This window comes from Macrobrachium rosenbergii, chromosome 4 (assembly GCF_040412425.1).
Source record: "Macrobrachium rosenbergii isolate ZJJX-2024 chromosome 4, ASM4041242v1, whole genome shotgun sequence".
Lineage (NCBI taxonomy): Eukaryota > Metazoa > Arthropoda > Malacostraca > Decapoda > Palaemonidae > Macrobrachium > Macrobrachium rosenbergii.
In genome coordinates this window covers 46,812,267-46,833,294 of record NC_089744.1, presented here as the reverse complement: position 1 = coordinate 46,833,294, position 21,028 = coordinate 46,812,267, and the positions used below count along the sequence as shown (strand labels likewise).

Here is a 21,028-nt window from a genome sequence, read left to right as displayed (position 1 = left end):
TAAAAACAACGGTAAAATGTGTTCTTTCATGCCCAGTAGTTTTGATTAAAATACTTTTCTCTCCAATTTTATTTACAGTCGAGTTTAATGGCATGTCAAAGTTTGTGGGAGTTTCATCCATGTTGCCGATGCTTGATAATTTAAAGTCATTAGCAACTTGAACATTGTTTTCAGCTTCGGCTACAACTTGCAGCTTAATTTAGCAGTATATTTCCTTGCCAATCTTTTATCATAGCGAATAAGGGTATAATGTAAAAATATATCAGTTCTATTCTACTTAATGTCACTTGTAACTTAACTATGGTAATTTTTTGCTATCATACAATGGTTGAAATGCAAGCAAAGCAGCTGTTGTTATCTGATTTGGTTGTTCATAGCAAACCAGCTGTTTCTTGTTAGGTTGTTTATGGCTGTTCGCATTTATGCAGCGAGTTTAACATTACCAACAGTACTTTTATCATTCTCTTTTCCTTTTTTAACATATTTAACTAGAAGATGGGATAGACAAAGAGATGGAGGAAAAAAGGTTAGTCTATTGTAATCTGGTCTTTCAAAAAAGGAACTCGTATAATACACGAGATACATGATAAAATCATTTTTAAAGGTGAAAATTTGGGGTCACACAATACGCGAGATCGCACATTACACGCGTACATACATTATCTCATCTAAAGCAAATAGGGGTAGGTTCTGTATGAATGAGTTTTCTGTGAACAATATAATTAGTTGGACATGTTGATCACATTGGTCTTTCTGTTAGGGGTAATGAGTGTTATTTAATTTTTTCTTCTCGATGTAAGAATGCAAAGAGTGGTCTGATGAGCATGATTAATTTTGTGGGGTACTGAAAGATGCAAGAGACCATTAGATTAGATTACATAGACAATGCTATAGGTCCGGCCATGTGCTGAACTCCAGTAAAACAAAACACTATTGATTAGCAGATCTCATACAGATTTCCCACCTCATCCTCCCCTACAAATGGATGGAACTTTGCTGAACAAGTCTTAAGCTTTAACTATTCTAGGTGTAACCTTTGACTCACATCTAACTTTTCAGAAACATCTAATGAAAGTCAGCAAATGCCACACGAAAGTTAGGTATTGTTCCTAAGGCCTCATATGTATTTATAACAGTGGTAAAATCAGTGCAACCTGTTTTAAGTCATTTGTACTCCCTTTACTAGAATACTGTTCTCCGGTGTGGATGTCTGCTTCTGCCAAAGATTTATCTCTTTTAGATAGAGTGGTTTGTGGTGGTAGTTTTCTGTTTCCTAATAGTTTTTATGACTTGGACCATCAATGGATGGTCTCTTGTTTGTCACTTTTTCATAAGTTGTATTCCAGCAGAGATCTTTCATATTCACAATTGATCCCCAATCCCTTTTATCTGCCGAGAGCAACCAGATTCGCTGAACAGCCTCCCAGAGGAAGTCATGCAATTGCAACTCCAGCAGTTCAAACAAAGGTGCAATACATTACTACCCTAATGCTGTTCTCCTTGCATTTTAATACATTTTTATCTACTTGTTAATTTATTAGTTTATTTTTTTCTCTCTTAATAAGTTGGGTCTCTACTTTCTCTGTTTCTCTTTACCTCGTCCTACTTCATCCTAATGAACACCATATTCTTGGAAGCTTGAATTTCAAGTCAATGGCCCCTGTGGGCTTGTTCCATATGAATAGGTTTCATCTTCTGAATAATAATAATAATAATAATTTTAATAAAATAATAAAGAAATGCACCTTGGTCAACATACAAAAAGGCAAAGTAACAAGGACTGAAGGGATAAAGCTACCAGACGGGAATAGCATGAAACACATAGATGAGACAATACAAATACCTGGGAATAATAGGAGGAGAGGATATAAAACACCAAGAGATGAAGGACATGATCAGGAAAGAATATATGCAGAGACTTAAGGTGATACTCGAGTCAAAACTCAATGCTGGAAACATGACGAAAGCCATAAACACATGGGCAGTACCAGTAATCAGATACAGCACAGGAGTAGTGGAGTGGATGAAGGCTGAACTCCACAGCATAGACCTGAAAACTAGAAAACTCATGACAATACACAAAGCACTGCACCTAAGAGCAAATACAGACAGATTATACATAACACGAAAGGAGGGGAGGGAAGAGGTCTACTAGGCATAGAGGACTTCATCAGCATTGAGAGCAGAGCACTGGGCAAAACCTGAAAACTAGTAAAGACGAGTGGCTAGGGAGTGCATGGGAAGAAGGACTGATAAAAGTAGATGAAGACCCAGAAATATACAGAGATAGGAGAATTCAAAACGGAACAGAGGAACGGCACAGTAAACCAATGCACAGACAGTACATGAAACAGACTAAAGAACTGGTCAGTAACAATGCTTGGCAATGGCTACAGAGGGGAGAACTCGAAGGAAATGGAAAGAATGCTAACAGCGGCACAAGATCAGGCACTAATAACCTGATACAGTCAACCCCCAGTGTTCGCTGGGGATGTGCACCACAACCCCCCCGTCAATAGCTAAACTGGGAATACTTGACACCCCTCTAAAAACACTTATAAATGCCTATTTTGAAAGCTTAAACACCAAAAAACCTCTAAAAATGCTTATATTTGAGTATTTCAATAGTATTACCACAAAAAGTACATCTAGTCATGAAAATATAGTAATTAGTGGATATTTCTCTATGGAAAATACTGCAAATAGGCGAATTTTCTGTGAATGTGTATGTGTTCCACAGAAAAATCCACGAACAGGTGAAGCTGCAAATCCGGAACCGCAAATAGGCGGGGGTCCACAGTAAAGAAGAGTAGGTGGAAATAACATCTCACCCATATGCAGGAAGTGCAGTATGAAAGACGAGACCATAAACCACATAGCTAGCGAATGCCTGGCACTTGCACAGCACCAGTACAAAAAGAGGCATGATTCAGTTGCAAAATCCCTCCGCTGGAGCCTGTGCAAGAAACACCATCTAGCTTACAGTAATGAGTGGTACAAACACCATCCTGAGGGAGTGATAGAAAACAATCGGGCAAAGATCATCTGAGACTATGGCATCAGAACAGATAGGGCGATACGTGCCAATAGACCAGACTTGATGCTGATTGACAAAATCAAGAAGAAAATATTACTCACTGATGTTGCAGTACCATGGAACACCAGAGTAGATGAGAAAGAAAGAGGAAAAATTGATAAGTATCAAGATCTGAAAATAGAAATACAGTGAACCCTCGCTACTTCATGGTTCGACTATCGCGGATTCACGACTTCCTCGGGATTTTTCCATTACGTATGTATATTATAAGAGAAAATATATAGCGGATTTTCCGGAAATTTCAAAAATAGTGGCGATATATGAAGACCCAAATATTTCATTAATTCCATTAATAATTATTAATATCTGCTAGTACTGTTGGTTCATTATGACATATAATTCAGTACAAAATGAAATTAAACAAAAAGATGCTTCACTGCATCGCGGATTTTTCAGAAATATTCATCGAAAAATTAAAATTAAAAGTACCGCCATATCGGCAGCCATATTGCGGAAAACAGCGATGTTTCATCATGTTACGTGAGAAGAACGGCTTGCGAGACCGACGCCGCAAGGACTGGAAGCTTCAGATATACCCACAGGCACTCAGACAAGGCACGTGGAGTGGTACATAAGAGAATATCTTATCACTGTTGATGTTTCATCTTAAATCACTGTAAAAATAATTAAAATCCGAATTTCATACGTAAGCAACTCAAGGATACTGTATACTCTCTCATCACCAGCTTGTCAAGATTTAGTCTCATCCAAGCTACTGTGCTGTACAGTAAGCTTTCTGTGCTGTACAGTACACACCATTTCTCTCTCTCTCTCTCTCTCTCTCTCTCTCAATGAAATATGAATTACTGTATCATAAACTTTTATGTACAGAATTAAAAATAATTTCATTGATAAATTTGGTTCTTTTAGCAACTAAAAATTATTTTCCTAGTTCTTTCGTTAGTAGTGAGCAGCTTCAGTCAGCTGATTCTCAGAACGTAAACATTACAAATATGGGATGATCTTTTTTATGCATATTACTGTGATAGGAGATCAAAATAGTAATACAGTGTTTAAGTGCATAGGAAGTGTTTATAACAGTGTGGGAAAGGCTATAAAGCCTTTAAATATATACCATGTATATACAGTATATACCTCCCTAGGGAGGGGCCAATGCTACTTCGCGGAATTTCACTTATCGCAGGGGTTCTGGTCCCCATTATCCGCGATAGACGAGGGATCACTGTAAGAAGGATATGGAATATGCCAGTGGAAATTGTATCCATAATCATAGGAATGCTAGGCATGATCCCAAGATTCCTGAAAATGAACCTGGGAAAACTTGATGCTGAAGTAGCTCCAGGACTCATGCAGAAGAGTGTGCTATTAGAAACAGTGCATATAGTGAGAAAAGTGATGGATTCCTAAGGAGGCAGGGTGCACCCTGGAACCCCACACTGTAAATACCACCCAGTCAAATAGGATGACTGAGATAGAAAAAAATAATAATAATAATAAATTTTCAGTATCAGCAATTAAGAAATATAGGGATGCTGTACCTTAGGTATTTGAGTTTGGCCTTTCTCTGGCCCAAAGTCCTCTTCAAACCCATTTAGTGTCACTATACCTGGGGTAATACCTTTTCATCCTCACACTTTAATAGTGATTCAGGTAAATGAGAATTGATAGGTTTTTCATGGAACAACTGAAGTTATTTTTGGAATTAAAACTTAAGTATCTCATGCCCTCCTCCCAGACCCCTAATTCTAGCTTTGTTGCAAGTTCTTTGGAAGAATGAGTTCTTTTCTATTGTTAGGTCAAAGGTGTGCATGCACTGTCAATCAGTAATTGGTTTTCTGGCATTTCTTCCTCATGCAGTACTTCAGAAATGCCTTGGAATTCAACAATGTAAATTAAGGCTAATTATGATAGAATGGTTTGTATGAAAAATTTCTGTTCAAATTCTAAAACCTAGAATAATAATAATGGGGTGTAGCTTGTATATTTTTGTAGCTGCCAGAAGGAGTGTAGTACTTGTAGAATGGGTGTGCCCAGAAGTGTAATGTTTGGATATTGTTTCAATGTTATTTAACAATCGCATTACTGAACACCCATTTTATTTTCAGGTACAGAAGATCCTAACAGAAATCGTTATAAACTTTTCTTGGAGTGTACCCTGATTTTAACATCTGTTGTACCTCCTGAATTGCCCATTGAGCTGTCACTGGCTGTCAATACATCTTTGCTCTCGCTTTCCAAGCTGTTTGTTTACTGCACCGAGCCATTTCGTATTCCTTTTGCTGGTAAAATAGATGTGTGCTGCTTTGATAAAACGGGGACATTAACCAGTGATGATTTAGTTGTGGAAGGTGTTGCTGGATTAGAGTAAGTATTGTATTATGCAGTTGGTTATATGCCCATCAAAATTTTGTTACTAATAAATGTTAAAAGGTTCATTATTAATTAATTATTTTTATTAGTATTTTATAATCAAAGAAATTTATAAGATCAGAAAATTACCTTGACGTGAACTAAGAAATAGATTTGTTAAAAATTATGCTGTCACTGAGTATATCCCGTTTAGCTAATAAATGCAGTTTGGACCTTATTTGTTTTGGTCTTTATTTTTCTTGTGGTTTGCATTTAAATATTTTTGTTGAAAACCTTGCCAGACTTGTGTCTCTTCAGTCTTTGAAAAGTTGTCCTATTTATATATGTTTGTAGTCTTTTGTTTTCAATTATTTTTTTAATGTCCGTGTTTTGTTTTTGTTATTTTGTCGTGCTGTGTAATCAATTGCAGTTTTTAAGATTGTTCATTTTGTTTTGTGGTTTTCAAGCATCTTTACTGTTTGTTCATATTTTCATTTGTTCCCATACGAATACAAACCTTTCATCTTTACATTGGGGAAATTCTCTTGCGCTGCTGGAAACTGGTTAAGAAAAAATTTGACATAATACAATCAAGGTATGGCGGAGTGATACATAGCATCATCCAGTTGGGCCAGCGAGTGGGAGGAGCGTCATCCAGTGGGGCCAGCAAGTGAGAGGAGCCTCATCTTGCTCTCCCCAGAGAATCTTGTGATGCATCAGTGTTCTCTTAACTGCCTTTTAGTGCGGATATGCACTGTTCATCTCCCATCAAAAGCCATTTTTTTCCCTTCTTGCTATTTCATTTGCAATTGGTTCTATTTTCTGTGTTTTGAATGTTGTATATTGTGCCTTTTTGTGTGTATTTGCTTCATCATCATGCCAACCCATGATTTACCTAAGCCTAGTGCTAAGAAGTGGAAGTGCCCTGGTATAGTCAATAACCCTTGCTTCCGTTACCTAGCTTCTTTTGAAACTGAACCTCATGTAACTTGTAGCAGGTATTGACTTCACGTTTGCAGCGTAAGTAGCTCCTGTGCTGATTGTCGTGACTGGTCTCCTGAGCAATGGAAGTGTTTCAAGTCGAAGAAGAAGTACAAGAGGAAAGGCATTGTCAACCATGGGAGGGTTTTGCCTCTGATGGCAGCTGATGACGCCATTCCTTCTTGTTCCTTTTCTCCTTCCCCAAATCGTCTTCCTGCTGCTTCTTCGTTGGAAGAATCTACCCCTTCACATTCGTCTGTTGTTTCCTCAATACAGATGTTTCTGAGGGGCTATTCAGAAGATTGTATTGTTGATTTTCTTCCTGCTTCTGAGGGGGGGCTAGGGACATCCCTCTCCACTTAGATGGGGGACGAGATTCTGTTTGTGATTTAATTCCAGATTCGGATGTAGACGGCTCTTCTACTCTCCGTGAGTATTGGTCAGCCTTAGGCTTTCCCAGAGAACCTCATTGGGGAACTACTTTCTCATCTTATGGCATCCCATCTCGCCACTTCTGCTACTGGGAACGTTTCGTATGCTGTGTAGATGATGTCTCTACGAATGACATCCACAGCAATCTCTGTGACGACTGCCTGTGTGTTGGCCATTGCTTCTGGCCGTATGTCTATGTCCTTTTATCCCTCATCCTATGATGTTCTGCATACAGGTGCTCTGCCCTGGCTTCATGCAACAAGTCTTTCATTGTCTACTACTGCTACTCTTCAGGGCTTACTGGAGAGGCTTGCACTCCTCGAAGGGATCGACTGCTTACCTTGGAGAAAACGCCTTAGATCTCCATCTTCAGATTCTCAAAAGTTGTCATTTTCCTCGATTTGTGTGGTTCTGAGAAGACGTTTGAAGAAGAAGGACTTCACAATTTCTCCATTTAAGAAGATTCACAGTCTCTGTCTGGATTCCCACTATGCCTCTCCCATTTCATTGAGGGCGCGTGATCGTTTGTCTTCTCACGGCCATATTCCCTCCAAGGGTGTTACGGGCACCTCTACAGCCGCTTCTACGAGAAAACCACATGGACGCTTTGATCACGGCCATATCTTCTGATCACCATTAAGTTATGGATTTTCATATTTCATCATCTCCGGTTAAACACAGTAAAGCAGCAGATCAGGCTTTGCCTGAGGTAATTGTTATTCCTTTCTTCTCCCAATTGTACAGAAGTTGCTGCCAGAACACCGACCATAAGAAGAAAAGACTACAAGGCTCCTGTTGAGAAATCAAGCCTTGTACGGCCGCGGGCCCCATCTCAACCTTGTTCTCTCGACCATGACATTCTTGCATGTACGACCATTCATCCACATCATGCCTCACCTGCCACAGGAAACTCACCACACCAGTCTCAAGGACGTGGCTCCTCTCCGCAGACTTTGTCGCATGCATGGCCGTGACAGATCACCTTGTTACAGAAGCCCTGCTTGGCCACGACATTTGCCACGACAACGCTCACACAGCAAAGGCCATTATCCCGATTGTTGTTTTAGTAGAGAGCGTTCTCCATGATGTTACAGTCTTGATCATCCATGCAAAGTTCATCGACCTGCATCTCCTCTAGATTCATTTACATATAGGCCTCCATCTCCAATTCCCTCTACTTCTTTGGGATTCAAAGGGTGTAAAGAAAGCACTTCTTTCCACCTTAAGAATGAGATTGATAATTTGGATTCTCAACATTATGCACCGTCCACTAGGGTTTTAGGCCCTGAATGGGCATACGCTTCAGTTGTCCTTTGGGTTGGAGTAAAAGTTGGCGATTCCCTAGATAGAAATGATATGAGTTCTAGAGGTTTAGAATTGGAAGATCCTCTACCACTTGCTCTTAATGCTAATGAACTGGCCAAAGACGTCAGTAGGCTTACCTTGGCCAGTCCCACTGATTTTGCCTTAGAACAGGTAGATGCTCTTGTATGTGGAAGAGACAGTTTGCTACATTCTGGCGGATCTTTCAAGTTGCTCTTGCCTCCTCTTCATAGGCACAAGCGTTTTTATAATACCCCAAGAGTGATCCTGCAACCAGGACAGTTGGATTCAGAGTTTGTTTGGTTGGGACCACGCCTTTCCTTGGATCAGTTTCGAGAAGACAGCACTTCTTTTACCTTCCAAGAGGCAGCGTCTATGGAGGCTTCAGCGTCCATAGCCTTAAAGTAATGTCCTGGCTAGACTTGTGGTCTACTGTAGTGGGACAGCCTTCACGACTGATTCTAAAGAGTGCTCATCCTTCTTGCGTTTCATACAATCTGGGGTTGAAAATTTCTTTTCTGACCGACTTACAGAGAATATGTGGGTCAGTTGGTTGATGAAGAGAAGGGACTCTGCTCTCTCTAAGGTGTTTAAATATATCAGCCCTGAGTCTTATGTTAGCATAAGGAACGGGACATTATTGGAATCATCTCATTTTCCAAAAGACCAAGTTTAAGCTACGATTGGTCAGAGAAAAGTTGACGATCAGAGAAGAGTTGATAACAACTGTCTGGTTCTGCAAGCAATCTCTAAATCTTCAGGTCCTGCCCATTCCAATGTTAGCTAGAGTGAGGCAGCAAACTTCTCAGAGGAAATCACAGACTATGATGGGTCTTTGTAGAGACTAACAACTTGTTAACTATTGACTTTTTTTTTATTTTATTTTATTATTTATTTTTTTTGCTTGTTTTCTCTTACTTTTGTGTAATGTAAGGTCCTTTCTTTTCTATCTAGAATGATTTTTTCAGAATTTTTCCTTGCTCATATTCATTTACAAGTATGTGTATTGTCTGTTGGGATTTTGTTGTGTTCATGTGCCTTTTGTTTTTCTCATTTAAAGACATTAGTAATTTAATTTTTTCCTTTTTCAGTCTACAACTATAATTTCATTGTGTGGTTTTCTTGTTTCCTCTGAACTTTCCTGTTTCGCTTGGCTCTTTGCCCCTTTGACTTTTGTTGTACTCTGTATTCAGTTAAGTTTATTCAATTAAATTCCAATATGTGTGAACTTGGCACTTTGTCAAAAACAGTCTTATCATTGTTAGCTTTCATAGTAATAGTGAAGGAAATTTTAAGAGAAAGAATATTAGTCAAAAGTAATTTTTAGCTTGTAGTTTATCCCCTTCAATTTAGGATTTTTATTGACTGTTACAGGCCCAGTTAACTTTGGGTATTAAAGGCTTTTCCTCTTTGAGATGTTTGAAGATGTGCTTGCCAAATTTGAGTCAGAGATCAAGTCATGACAAGAAAGTAGGGGGTTTACCACTGTTTGTGTATGACACTTTAGATAAAACCAAAGTTTATTGAGAGTGACTCATTGGCTCCTTCAGTCTCTTACCTGGCTGTTCAAAGTCTGTAATTTAACCTCGCTCCAATTTTCACCTCATTTAACCTTTTGAGAGAATCCTATGATGATTGATGACATCATCCTATTCCCAACCCTTCAGATCCTAATAAAATCAAATCACATCTGCCAGAAATTTTGTCAAAATTTTGTGAGTCAGTTTAGTTGATTTCTATTGTTTTTAAATTTTAAAAACAAGCTACAATAAAGTAAAATGGATACAGCTTCAAAATGAAACTAGTGCCAACATAGTATGAAAAACAAACCATATAAAAAGAAATTCCATTGTCTGTAATTGTTGGTCAGTATATTTTGCCAAAAAGTTATTTTAGGATGCCCTAAAAATGTCGAATCCTTTGGTAGGCTTATGAGAACTGGTTTTCTTGTTAAACTTCCTTGATGTAATAATATTATAATCAGTAAATGGTGAACAGTTATGTTATGTTAAAAATATAAAGGATAAAAAAACCCTTTCAAAAGGGTGAATTGTGTAGATGTAGCAGTAGAAAATTTCTACAAACCATTAAGCTTTAAGGAAACTCCTGCTTCTGAAGAAGGAAACTGAAGTATCCAAAATGCACAAGAGTTTGTTGCAGTTGCTTTACTAGCAGATCATGAAAACAGGTCCTATTTTAATGGTTTATGTCCTTTTTTGATGGTTTTTATCATGAATGAAAATAATAATAATCATCACCATCATCATAATAAATAGGTTTTGACATAAGAAAACCAATTTTTGGTAGTCACTGTTAAGTCCTCAAGGAGTTAACTTCCATGGTCTGCCAGAGCTCCATGGTGACTAAACTAATATCAGAGAATTCTCTTCTAGTTGGTCTTTTTGGCGAGGTATTGTGTCGTAATGATTAACATTATAACACATGATGGAGTATATAATGGACTCAAAGATAAGAAGACACTTTCCCTTGTCTCCAGCAAAGCTGAAGCCAGTTTTTCCGTCAAAAAACCTGCAAGAAAGAGAAGTGACTATTGCATATGTGCATCCGCCCTCTTGTTTACAACCGGGCCGTTAAAAGACCAAAGAACCATTACTCTCTGTTGGTCAGTGCAGGTTGATCCCTTACCCAAATGCCATGCCTTTTCGTCAGGGAAGTGGGAGGGTTTTGAAGACTCAACGACTACCAAAAATAGGTTTTTCCTACGTCAAAACCTGTTTTTTTCTTATAGCATAGTCACTCGTTTCATCCTCAAAGAGCTTTACAAAGAAATTGACAGATGACGAAAAAGGCTTAAGCTCTCACTTTTTAATCCTTACACCCCAACGGAAATAACATTTCTGGTCCAAGGTCAAGCCACAGATTTCAAGTCCCATTCTTCATTCCAAATACTCTTCAGGTTTTGATACCAAGGAACAAGAAACTATACCGTCAATAAGACCCCTGGTTTTCTGCCGCATCACCTAGGGGTTTAAGACTAACCATGCCACCTACTGATACACAGTGTAAAGTTAAGTATACCTTAGTTTAACCAGACCACTGAGCTGATCAACAGCTCTTCTAGGGCTGGCCCGAAGGATACACAGTGTAGTCGAATTTGTTCGAGCATGTGGCAGTAATTTAACTGATGACCACCCTGTACATATGGAGACTTCTTTGAAAGAGACATTTCTGAAAAAGGCCAATGATGTACTTACTTTCCTAACATCTTGTGACCTATGAAAAGAGTGTGGATTTGCCTTTTTAATGAGAAACACTACAATCATTCTCAGCCTTTGTAGGGAGAGTGGTTAGTTTGTGATAGGGTGTTGGAAAACAGGACCTTCTGGGATGTTTGCCTTGACTTCTAGGTAAGCCTGAAGTGCTTGAACAGGGCATAATGTCTTGTCTACTAAATTGAGTTTTCTTATAAGAATGGATTTCCTTTTTAAAGGATCCATATGATTGGCCAGGGGACAATAATAATTGATGGTCAGCTATTTGTGTGATGCATCGTCCACATCTAAGATAGCCCAGGTCACTAATACTAGCCCCTGATGTTAATGCAATCAAGAAGATCACCTTTTGTAGCATGTGCATTGTGGTTGTATTGGATCCACTGAATTCAGGGGTTGATAGAGGTCTAAGCACCTTGTTCAGGGACCAAGTAATTGGAAGCCTTTTGGGAGTGGGCCTTTGTAGAGCAAAAGACTGCAGAAGGGAAGTGACAACTTCTATACTGCAGTCAATCCCGAATTTGTCTTTAAAAGGGTATACTGTATAAGAAAAATAAAGTGCTTCTATAGAAATCTCAACTGGGCTCTTAGTGTAGATATAATCTAACCATATCTTCCATACGGACTGGTATTGCCGGATAGATGATGTCCGTAATTTTTGCACTGGGTACCTAGCAATGTTGGGTGAGTAATTGTCACGATAGTTATTTTTTAAAAAATCATGGTGTCTGTAAGTTTCGCTCTAGGTACCTAGCAATGTTGGGTGAGTAATTTTCACGATAGATATTTTAAAAAAATCTCTACGTGAAGGTCTCGGCTCAGAAGGAGGATGCATAAGAGACTTTTCCTCCTATTGTTTGGGATAGAACAGTGGACACTAGTGGAATTGATCTTTTTGTCTGTTGTTGAGGTAATAGGAACCAATGCCTGTTTGGCCAATTTCAGGCTATTAAGTACACTGCTCCTTTGAAGGTTAGAAGTTTGCTCAAAACCTTTGAAATCTGGAACAATGGAGGAAAAAGATATTGCCCTCCCCTTGTTCCAGTCTTAAGGAAGGCATCTCTTGCTGTTGCTTGACTGGCCAGGTTTGGAGACACATATATTAGAGTTTGTGGTTCTAGTATGTGGCGAACAGGTCCACTTATGGTTGTGGAAGCATGCAGGCTATTGTTTGAAAAGAGTGGTTGTCCAACATCCACTCTGTTGAGGCTGTCGTTTTCCTTGATAGAGAGTCTGCTATTACAATGAGACCGCCTGTGAGGTGAATTGCAGACCATGCGCCACTTCCTTGCTTGCTCCATCTGAAGGATGGCAAGCATTACCATATTGAGAGGAGGTGAACACGATCCCGACCTCTTGATGTAGGATATTGTAGTTATGTTCTCTCTCTTCTGGAGATTTGAGTTTTTTGAGAGACAAAAAGACAGCCATCAGCTCCAGGAAATTGATATAAAAATTCCTGAGTAGCTGATCACCTCCCTGCCATCTGGCGATCCTCTCAGTGTCTTCCCAACCTGTCAACGAGGCATCTGTGTGTTTGTCACTCATACAGACAGAGGAATTAGGGTGAACTGTTTCGCCAGAGATTCCTTCCGGATCCAAGGCTGAAGTATCTCCCCAACTTTTTTAATCCTTTGATAAGGTCGGTCTCATCTTTTTTCTTGCATGTGGTAGCCAGAATTTGTTCACATTTTTAGTTGCAATCTATGTATTGGATCTATTACTGATGAGAACTGCAGCAGGTCCATCATACATTCTGATTGGCACCTGGAAACTCTCGGCTGTGCAAAGAACCTTTTGAGGACTTGCCTTATTCTGTTTTGAGTATGATGGGGAGAGACAACAGGCCGTAAAGAGTATCCCAAGACAGTCCCAGCCACTGAAAGTGTTTGCTGGGCGTGAGGCAGGATGTTTTCAAATTTATTATAAAACCTTTTGACTGTACTGTAGTCTGTTGACCATTGCTCTTAGGTTTTTCAAGCACACTTTTCTTGTGGGCCCCCCTAGATCCTTTTGTTTGAGTTCATGAACAAATACTGTTATTGTTGCTAATTTTGTAAAATATTCTTTAGGCAATGTTCCGGAACCTTAGGAAGGGGCAGATGGGAACAGGTATAGGGATGTGCCAGTGTGCACCTTTCAGATGTATAGAAACTGTCCGAGTCCCTTTTTGAAATGATTCAATGTACTTAGGCAACAATAATTATCCGAAAATTTTGGCAAACAATGTGCTTGTTCAATGTTGATTGGTTGAGGATCACTCTTCTTTTGGAGGAATCCTTGTTGAGGACACTGAAGAGACGTACTTGGTGGCGAATATACTCATGTTTCTCTATGGGCCCCATTAACAGTGCCTTTCTGTACATATAAATAATGCTGTCCCCCCACAGGGAAAACTTCCATTGTCTGTGATGTCATCGAAGCTGACCCAATATAATTCCTCTTGGTATCTGCCTCCTCCTGTGTCTTTGCCTTTGATAGACATTCCAGGTGATGTTTTTCCTTTTTCCCCCTATAAGATGGTTTTTGGACCTTGTGAAAAAGGATGGCCTTGAAGTTGTTGATGTCCCTTTGCAGGGAATTGTCCCCTCTGACCACCTACCTGTTTTTTGAGGAAAAATTTTTGGGAGTGACTGAAGGCTTATATGATTTTTGATCAAAGTGAGCCTTTTTTGGTGTTGGGTAAAGGGAAATTTTGGGTTCTTTGTTTCCTGAGTTCCCCTTTCCCCAGAAGAGGGTATACTGTACAATTCTGTTGGTGGGCATAAACAGTAATAGTAAAAATACTGCAATAATATTAAAGATTATGAGAAAGGGTCATTCATAGACATTAGTTGAAATTTTCTTTGCTTAATCTTAGTACCAGATACAAAGACAAAATATGCCCTTAAAGTTTGCTGTTGTGGCTTATATTTATGCTTGTTGGTTGTTGAAAAGGGTATTTAAAAATTATCCTCATAATTTTCTCAGAAATGATTCTGTGGGAACTATATTTTGTGAACCATACCAAAGTCCTCTTCAACTGTAAATGCAAAACTGTTGAATTCCTAAAATTCTATACTAATTGCCATTGATTTTAGAATTGATTTTATTTGGCATCTTGCCTTTCTCAGATGATTTATAATTAAGTATTTTCATGGAAGAAGATATAATAATTTGCCATGATAGTCTCAGGTCCTTGTGAACTTACAGTAACTGTATGATTATTTCCATAGTATTTTGAGTGAATGAGATATAACCAGTGTATTTTATAACTGATATCTAACCTAAACATATGAGAAAAAATGGAGGCATGTTGTGCTTTAGCAAGTTAATTTGCATTTTCACAGAATTTTGAACTTTGTAGGCTGTTCTTCAATATAATTTTCTAACTCCTATTTTCAGTGGAACAAGTAAAGTTATACCGTGCAGTGAGGCTCCCCTAGAAACTATACAGGTAAATATATTAATCTGCCATTGAATCCTAAATTCTAATCAAAACAGAGAAAAACTTCTTAATTTTTGCAATGATTATTTTATGTATTAGCCCTGTTTTAGTGGTGGGTGGTAATTTTTGCAATGATTATTTTATGTATTATCCCTGTTTTAGTGGTGGGTGGGGACAAACTGTTGTTTATTATATTGACAGAAGTTTAGTATGTTTCACATTACTAATTTCCTGATGAAACAGAAAAAATTTTATTTGAAGCTCCTTAAAAGGTGGATATAGAGGTCCACTTCAGGCAGAACATCCAAAGTTACTGCCTGAATAATCCATCTGTACTCGAGATTCAATATATTACACCTCAATAACCCCCCTTTCGAGCAGACTTACGTACACACTCATAATTGTAGAACATTCTCCCTGAACTTCCCTGTGACGTGAAGATACCTTGACATGATCCAGGTCAACAGGGTCAACACTCGTGACTACGTGAGCCACATAGATTTCCAAGACCCAAATTCCTTTCTCTCGTAGCAAGAGCTACAGTTTACAAAATAACCTGGTATTTGCTGACACAAGTGTCCATCTCGCCCTAAGATTTCTTAAACACGCTAACACTGTCACACATTCCATCAAGGATCATGTGACATACATTTTAGTGCTTGTTCTATAGGAGGTGTCAACACATACATACATACATACATATATATATATATATATATATATATATATATATATATATATATATATATATATATATATATATATATATATATATATATATATATATATATATATATAAGTCAAATAGTTTATATATATATATAGGAAAAATTGTTGAATGATGTATTTATATATATATAGGTAAGTCAATGAAAAAATTGTTGAATGATGTATTTACAGGAATGAAACAACCCAAATACTTGGTAAACAATTATCTGTGATGTAGTGATCCATATAGACTTGTTACCTCAGTCATCCTCTTGCTACCGTGGTGTTAACATCTGCTTCAGAAAAGTAACTTCTTGAACCCATGGAAAATAAAAATTTTGAGATGAGAGCTAACATCAAGTTCCTGACCAAGCTTGATTGGAAACCAGGAAAAATTATTGAAGCTTTGCAACAAGTTTATGGAGATTCTTCTCCATCTAAATCAGTTGTTTATGATTCAATAAAGCGATTTAAGGATGGTCGGGAGGACCTCAAAGACAACCCAAGAGAGGGAAGACCATCAACTGCAAAAATGAAAGAATTGTGGCTTTGGTGCAGAATCTAGTGAATGAAGATCGTCGGATTACTATCGATATGATAGCTAATGAAACTGGGATCTCCCATGGTTCCGCATTTTCAATTTTAAATGAAAATCTTGGTTTGAGTAAACTTTCAGCACTTTGGGTCCCAAAAGCGTTATGCGCAAGACCAACTGCATCAAAGAGCTGAACTTTCTCTTGCAGTTTTAACGAAGATTGAATCAAATGAATCAGAGTTTTTGACCGGATTGTTACTGGAGATGAAACTTGGATCCATCAATATGACCCAGAAAGTAAAATTCAATCAAAGCAATGGTTACCAAGAGGTTCAGCTGCACCAGTGAAGTTCAAAATGGCGAGATCTGCCCAGAAGGTTATGGCAACAGTGTTTTGGGACTCCAAAGGAGTGATTTTGATTGATTTCCTTGAAGGACAAAAACAATCACCGGAACTACTACAAAGGTGTTTTGCAAAAACTGAAGACTGCATTGGCTAAAAACGTCGAGAAAGTTGCACCGCAGAATTTTGTTCCATCATGATAACGCTCCAGCACATTCATCAAGGGTTGCAAGAGAAGTCCTACGGAAATTTAGGTGGGAAACTCTTCCACATCCTCCTTATAGTCCTGATCTTGCTCCTTCAGATTTTTCCTGTTCCCAAAACTCAAGGAACACTTAAGAGGAGTCCAGTTTGAATCTTTGGATGCTGCTAAACATGCAGTTTCAACATGGTTTAATAGAAAGGCCCCAAATTTCTACAAAGAAGGGTTGCAGAGGTGGAAACAGCGCCTTGAAAAGTGTATAGAGTTAGATGGTAGATATGTAGAAAAATGATGTTTGAATTTCCTTAAATAAAGAGTATATTGAATTTTTCCTGGAACTTTTTGACTTACTCCTCGTATATATATATATATATATATATATATATATATATATATATATATATATATATATATATATATATATATATATATATATATATATATATATATATATTATATATATATATATATATATATATATATATATATATATATATATATATATATATATATATATATATATATATAATATAAGTAAGTATATATATCTTAGTTTAACCATACCACTACTCTCCTAGGGCTGGACCGAAGGATTAGATTTATTTTACGTGGCTAAGAACCAACCTGGTACCTAGCAACGGGCCTACAGCTTATTGTGGAATCCGAACCACATTATGACGAAAATGAATTTCTATCGCCAGAAATAAATTCCTCTAATTCTTCATTGGCCGGTCGGAGAGTTGAACGCTGGGCCAACTGCGTGCTAGCCAAGAACTCTGCCCACCCCTACAATGAAGATATATATATATAATATATATATATATATATATATATATATATATATATATATATATATATATATATATATATATATATATATATATATATATATATATATATATATATATATATATATATATATATATTGTATATATATATATATATATATATACACACACACAAGGTGGCAGACATACAACTGGTTTTTTTATTGTGAGCGACATAAGTACAGCACTATCCTGTACACACACTTTTGTCCCCTTATGTTACTGGCAAAAGGTTCTGAAAATCCATGCAAAACAAAGGGAAATTTCGCCCTTAGCGTTCTCACTGCTACATCATAAGACTTAAAAAAGGAGGCAAGCTGCTCTGTTATTAATACTCTGTAATGTAGTCTGTTTTTTGCACGAATTGTTTTTGTTTTATAATATTTTCATGGAAAACTCAGATATGTTATAATAATAATTTTAAAGCATTATTAGGATAAATATTTTAGGTTGTTTTCAAAAAACATTTTAATTGCCGTATGAAAACATTTTCATTGTGTTCATTAACACTTTACAATCTTACATTACTCACTTTTGTGGTTGTGGCAGCTAAATGACAAAACATACTATAATGATTTTTGCATATGTAATAGGCGAATAAATTTCCTTTAAAATGAGGTATGATTCATAGAAATCGTTTGGCTGGTTTTTTATTTTATAAGAGTTGGCAAACTTTAAATGCGTTTTATCATTTTTTAAAAACGACCTTATTACACTGCGCCACTCATATATATATATATATATATATATTTATTGTATATATATATATACACACAGACATACACATACATACAGGCAGTCTCCAGTTTAAACGGGGTTCCGTTCTGATGCCATTCGTTGTAAACCAAAATCATGGAAAATTGTAAGAAAACCTTACTTTTGAGTATCCTTTGGGTATCTTGAAAATGACATAACCTGCATTTTTATTGAGTCTTCCATAAAAAACCCTCCAAAATTTTACCATTCTGCTGTTTTGGAGCCATAGAGAGAGAGAGAGAGAGAGAGAGAGAGAGAGAGAGAGAGAGAGAAACTGTTTGCCTCACTGCTTATCTACCAGAAAAAGACTTGGATTTTCATAGAACTCCAGTGCTCCCCCATTTTTACGTGGGAATATGTTCCGAAACCTACCGCGGAAATGCAGAATCCTCAGAAAAACAAAACTCCCCTCTAAAAATGCTTATGACTGCCTATCTTGAAAGTTCAAATGCCAGATGGATACTTAAAGTATCATCCTACATCAAATATAACCTAATTATCCTATTGCATCTGTATTAATCTTTGAAATTATATTATTAATATAATTTCAAAGTCATCTTAAACATTAGTACCCTTTTCCAGTTAGAGAGAGAGAGAGAGAGAGAGAGAGAGAGAGAGAGAGAGAATTACCACTATGACTTACATTCAGCCATTCTTGTGCTGGCATGGGTAAAGAGAGAGAGAGAGAGAGAGAGAGGTTTATCTCTTTACTCTCTCAAGGAATGTTAATCCAATTCTCTTTACTGCAACTGACAACAACAACAACTTTTTTTTCTTTGTCTTCCAGAGATGTACTACTGCCTTTACTACGCATTTTTTAAAACACTATGAACACGTGCTCACACACACTGTGCATGTGTAAAGAGACTCAAATTAGCAGTATTTTTTCCTCAGAGAGAGAGAGAGAGAGAGAGAGAGAAAGGAAGGAAGGGGGAGAATTTGATCCTCTACCCTTGGTCAGAAATCAAGTAATTGACATGTTTGACAGTTCCACCCTCCCCCATAGCTTCAAAGTTTTGGGAAAAATACAGGGTGTGATATTCTTTGTTTAAAAATTGAAATAATTTACTATAAGAATACATAAATGTTTTAATTACAGTATAATATTATTATTTAATCCTATTAATATTTGAAAATTAGTACTTATTATTAGGTAAGTTATTTATTTATCATACAAACGTGGTTAGTCCTCACATCTCCCACAAATTTGTTAAAAAATTCTTGTGCTGTTATTCTCTCTCTCTCTCTCTCTCTCTCTCTCTCTCTCTCTCTCTCTCTTCTCTCTCACAGAGAGAGAGAGAGAGAGTGGAAATACTACTCACCCTCCTTTCAGTGTATGCAAAGCCCTTGAGATACAAGCTGTGTGGTTGGTTGAAATCCCACCCTTCCTGCCAATAGTGTGTCGTCAAGGTGAACGAGAGGGGGAGAAGGGGCTTGTTACAAGTTGTTATTGGCTACTTTCATTCCTTCTGGCCAATAGTCTATCGTCATGGAGAGAGGGGGTTGCTGTGAGCTCTGTTATTGGCTGCTGTAATCCCTCGAGCTGATATCGTGTCGTCATGAAGCCTACGTCAAAACAATAAAAAAATTGTAACACAACCGATGATGGAATTTTAGTATATTTTTGTGTTTATATATAGTAATCCATATTTCTTTAAAGGATACATGCAGTACAAAGAGAGAGAGAGAGAGAGAGAGAGAGAGAGGGCAGTTGACCTTACTTAAATCTCAAAAGAGTGAAATTATTCGTGAATTATTCAGGGGGAAAGAGAGGTTGAATGAAGTTATTACATCAGTAAGCAGTTTTGTGATTTCATGGGATTTTAATTTAAAATTTTATCGATACTTTGCTGTGGTTACGTTATTATTAATATTTGAAAATTAGTAAAGCATTTTTTTTATCATAAAAAATGTATTTAGTCATGAAAATAAAATAAAAATCAGTAATATTGCTCTATGAAAAAATCCCCGAATGTGAATTTTCTTCTGCTGCATGCGTTGGACCGAGTCATACGAAATATTACCGCCGAGAATCATAAGAAAACCTTTCTTTTATTCCTTTGGGTGTCGTGAAAACAAGGAATCCTGTATTTTTATTGACTTCATTACAAAAACCCAAATGTTGACCATTCTGCCAGTTTGGATGCATATTTCTTCCGTTTGGATGACGTCGTTTAAAATGTCAGAAATCGTAGGAAAACCTTACTTTTAATCTTATGGGCATCTTGAAAACAATGCATCTTGCATTTTCATTGAGTTTTTCAACAAAAAACCTCCAAAATTTGACCATTCTACCATTTTGGAGCCATATTTTGTCTGATGGGTCAGCGTTGTCACCGTCGTAAACCTGGAACATGCGTTGTAACCCAGGAAATAATTTTTGATGAATATATTTGAAGAGCGTCGTAAACTCAGAACGTCGCAAGCCGAGCCCTTCGCAACCCGGAGACTGTCTGTGTGTGTGTGTGTGTGTGTGTGTGTATATATATATATATATATATATATATATATATATATTGTATATATATATATATATATATATATATATATATATATATATATATATATATATATATATATATATATATATATATATATATATATACAGGTAGTCCCCCGTTTACGACTTTCCGGCTTCTTTACGGCGTTCGAGGTTACGATGGCATTAGGTTCTGACAGAGCTGGAAGAAATATGGCCCCAAAATGGCAGAATAATCATAATTTGAAGGTTTTTTGATGTAAAACAATCTCGTTTTCAATGCACCCAGAGCATTAAAAGTAAGGTTTTTTATGATTTTTGACGATTTTGATTGTTCCGCTTACGATTTTTTTCGACCAGAACCACACATGTACA

The 21,028-nt window shown here is 37.2% G+C and overlaps 1 protein-coding gene across 1 annotated transcript in view; it reads left to right on the top strand.

Moving 5' to 3' along the window:
* Positions 1-21,028, top strand: part of LOC136833926 (endoplasmic reticulum transmembrane helix translocase) — a 250,579-nt gene that overhangs the window by 116,069 nt on the left and 113,482 nt on the right. The window contains exons 9-10 of the mRNA XM_067096210.1: positions 5,164-5,422; positions 14,761-14,812. Of these exons, the coding sequence (XP_066952311.1) occupies positions 5,164-5,422; positions 14,761-14,812 (311 nt within the window). The remainder of the gene's footprint in view (positions 1-5,163; positions 5,423-14,760; positions 14,813-21,028) is intronic.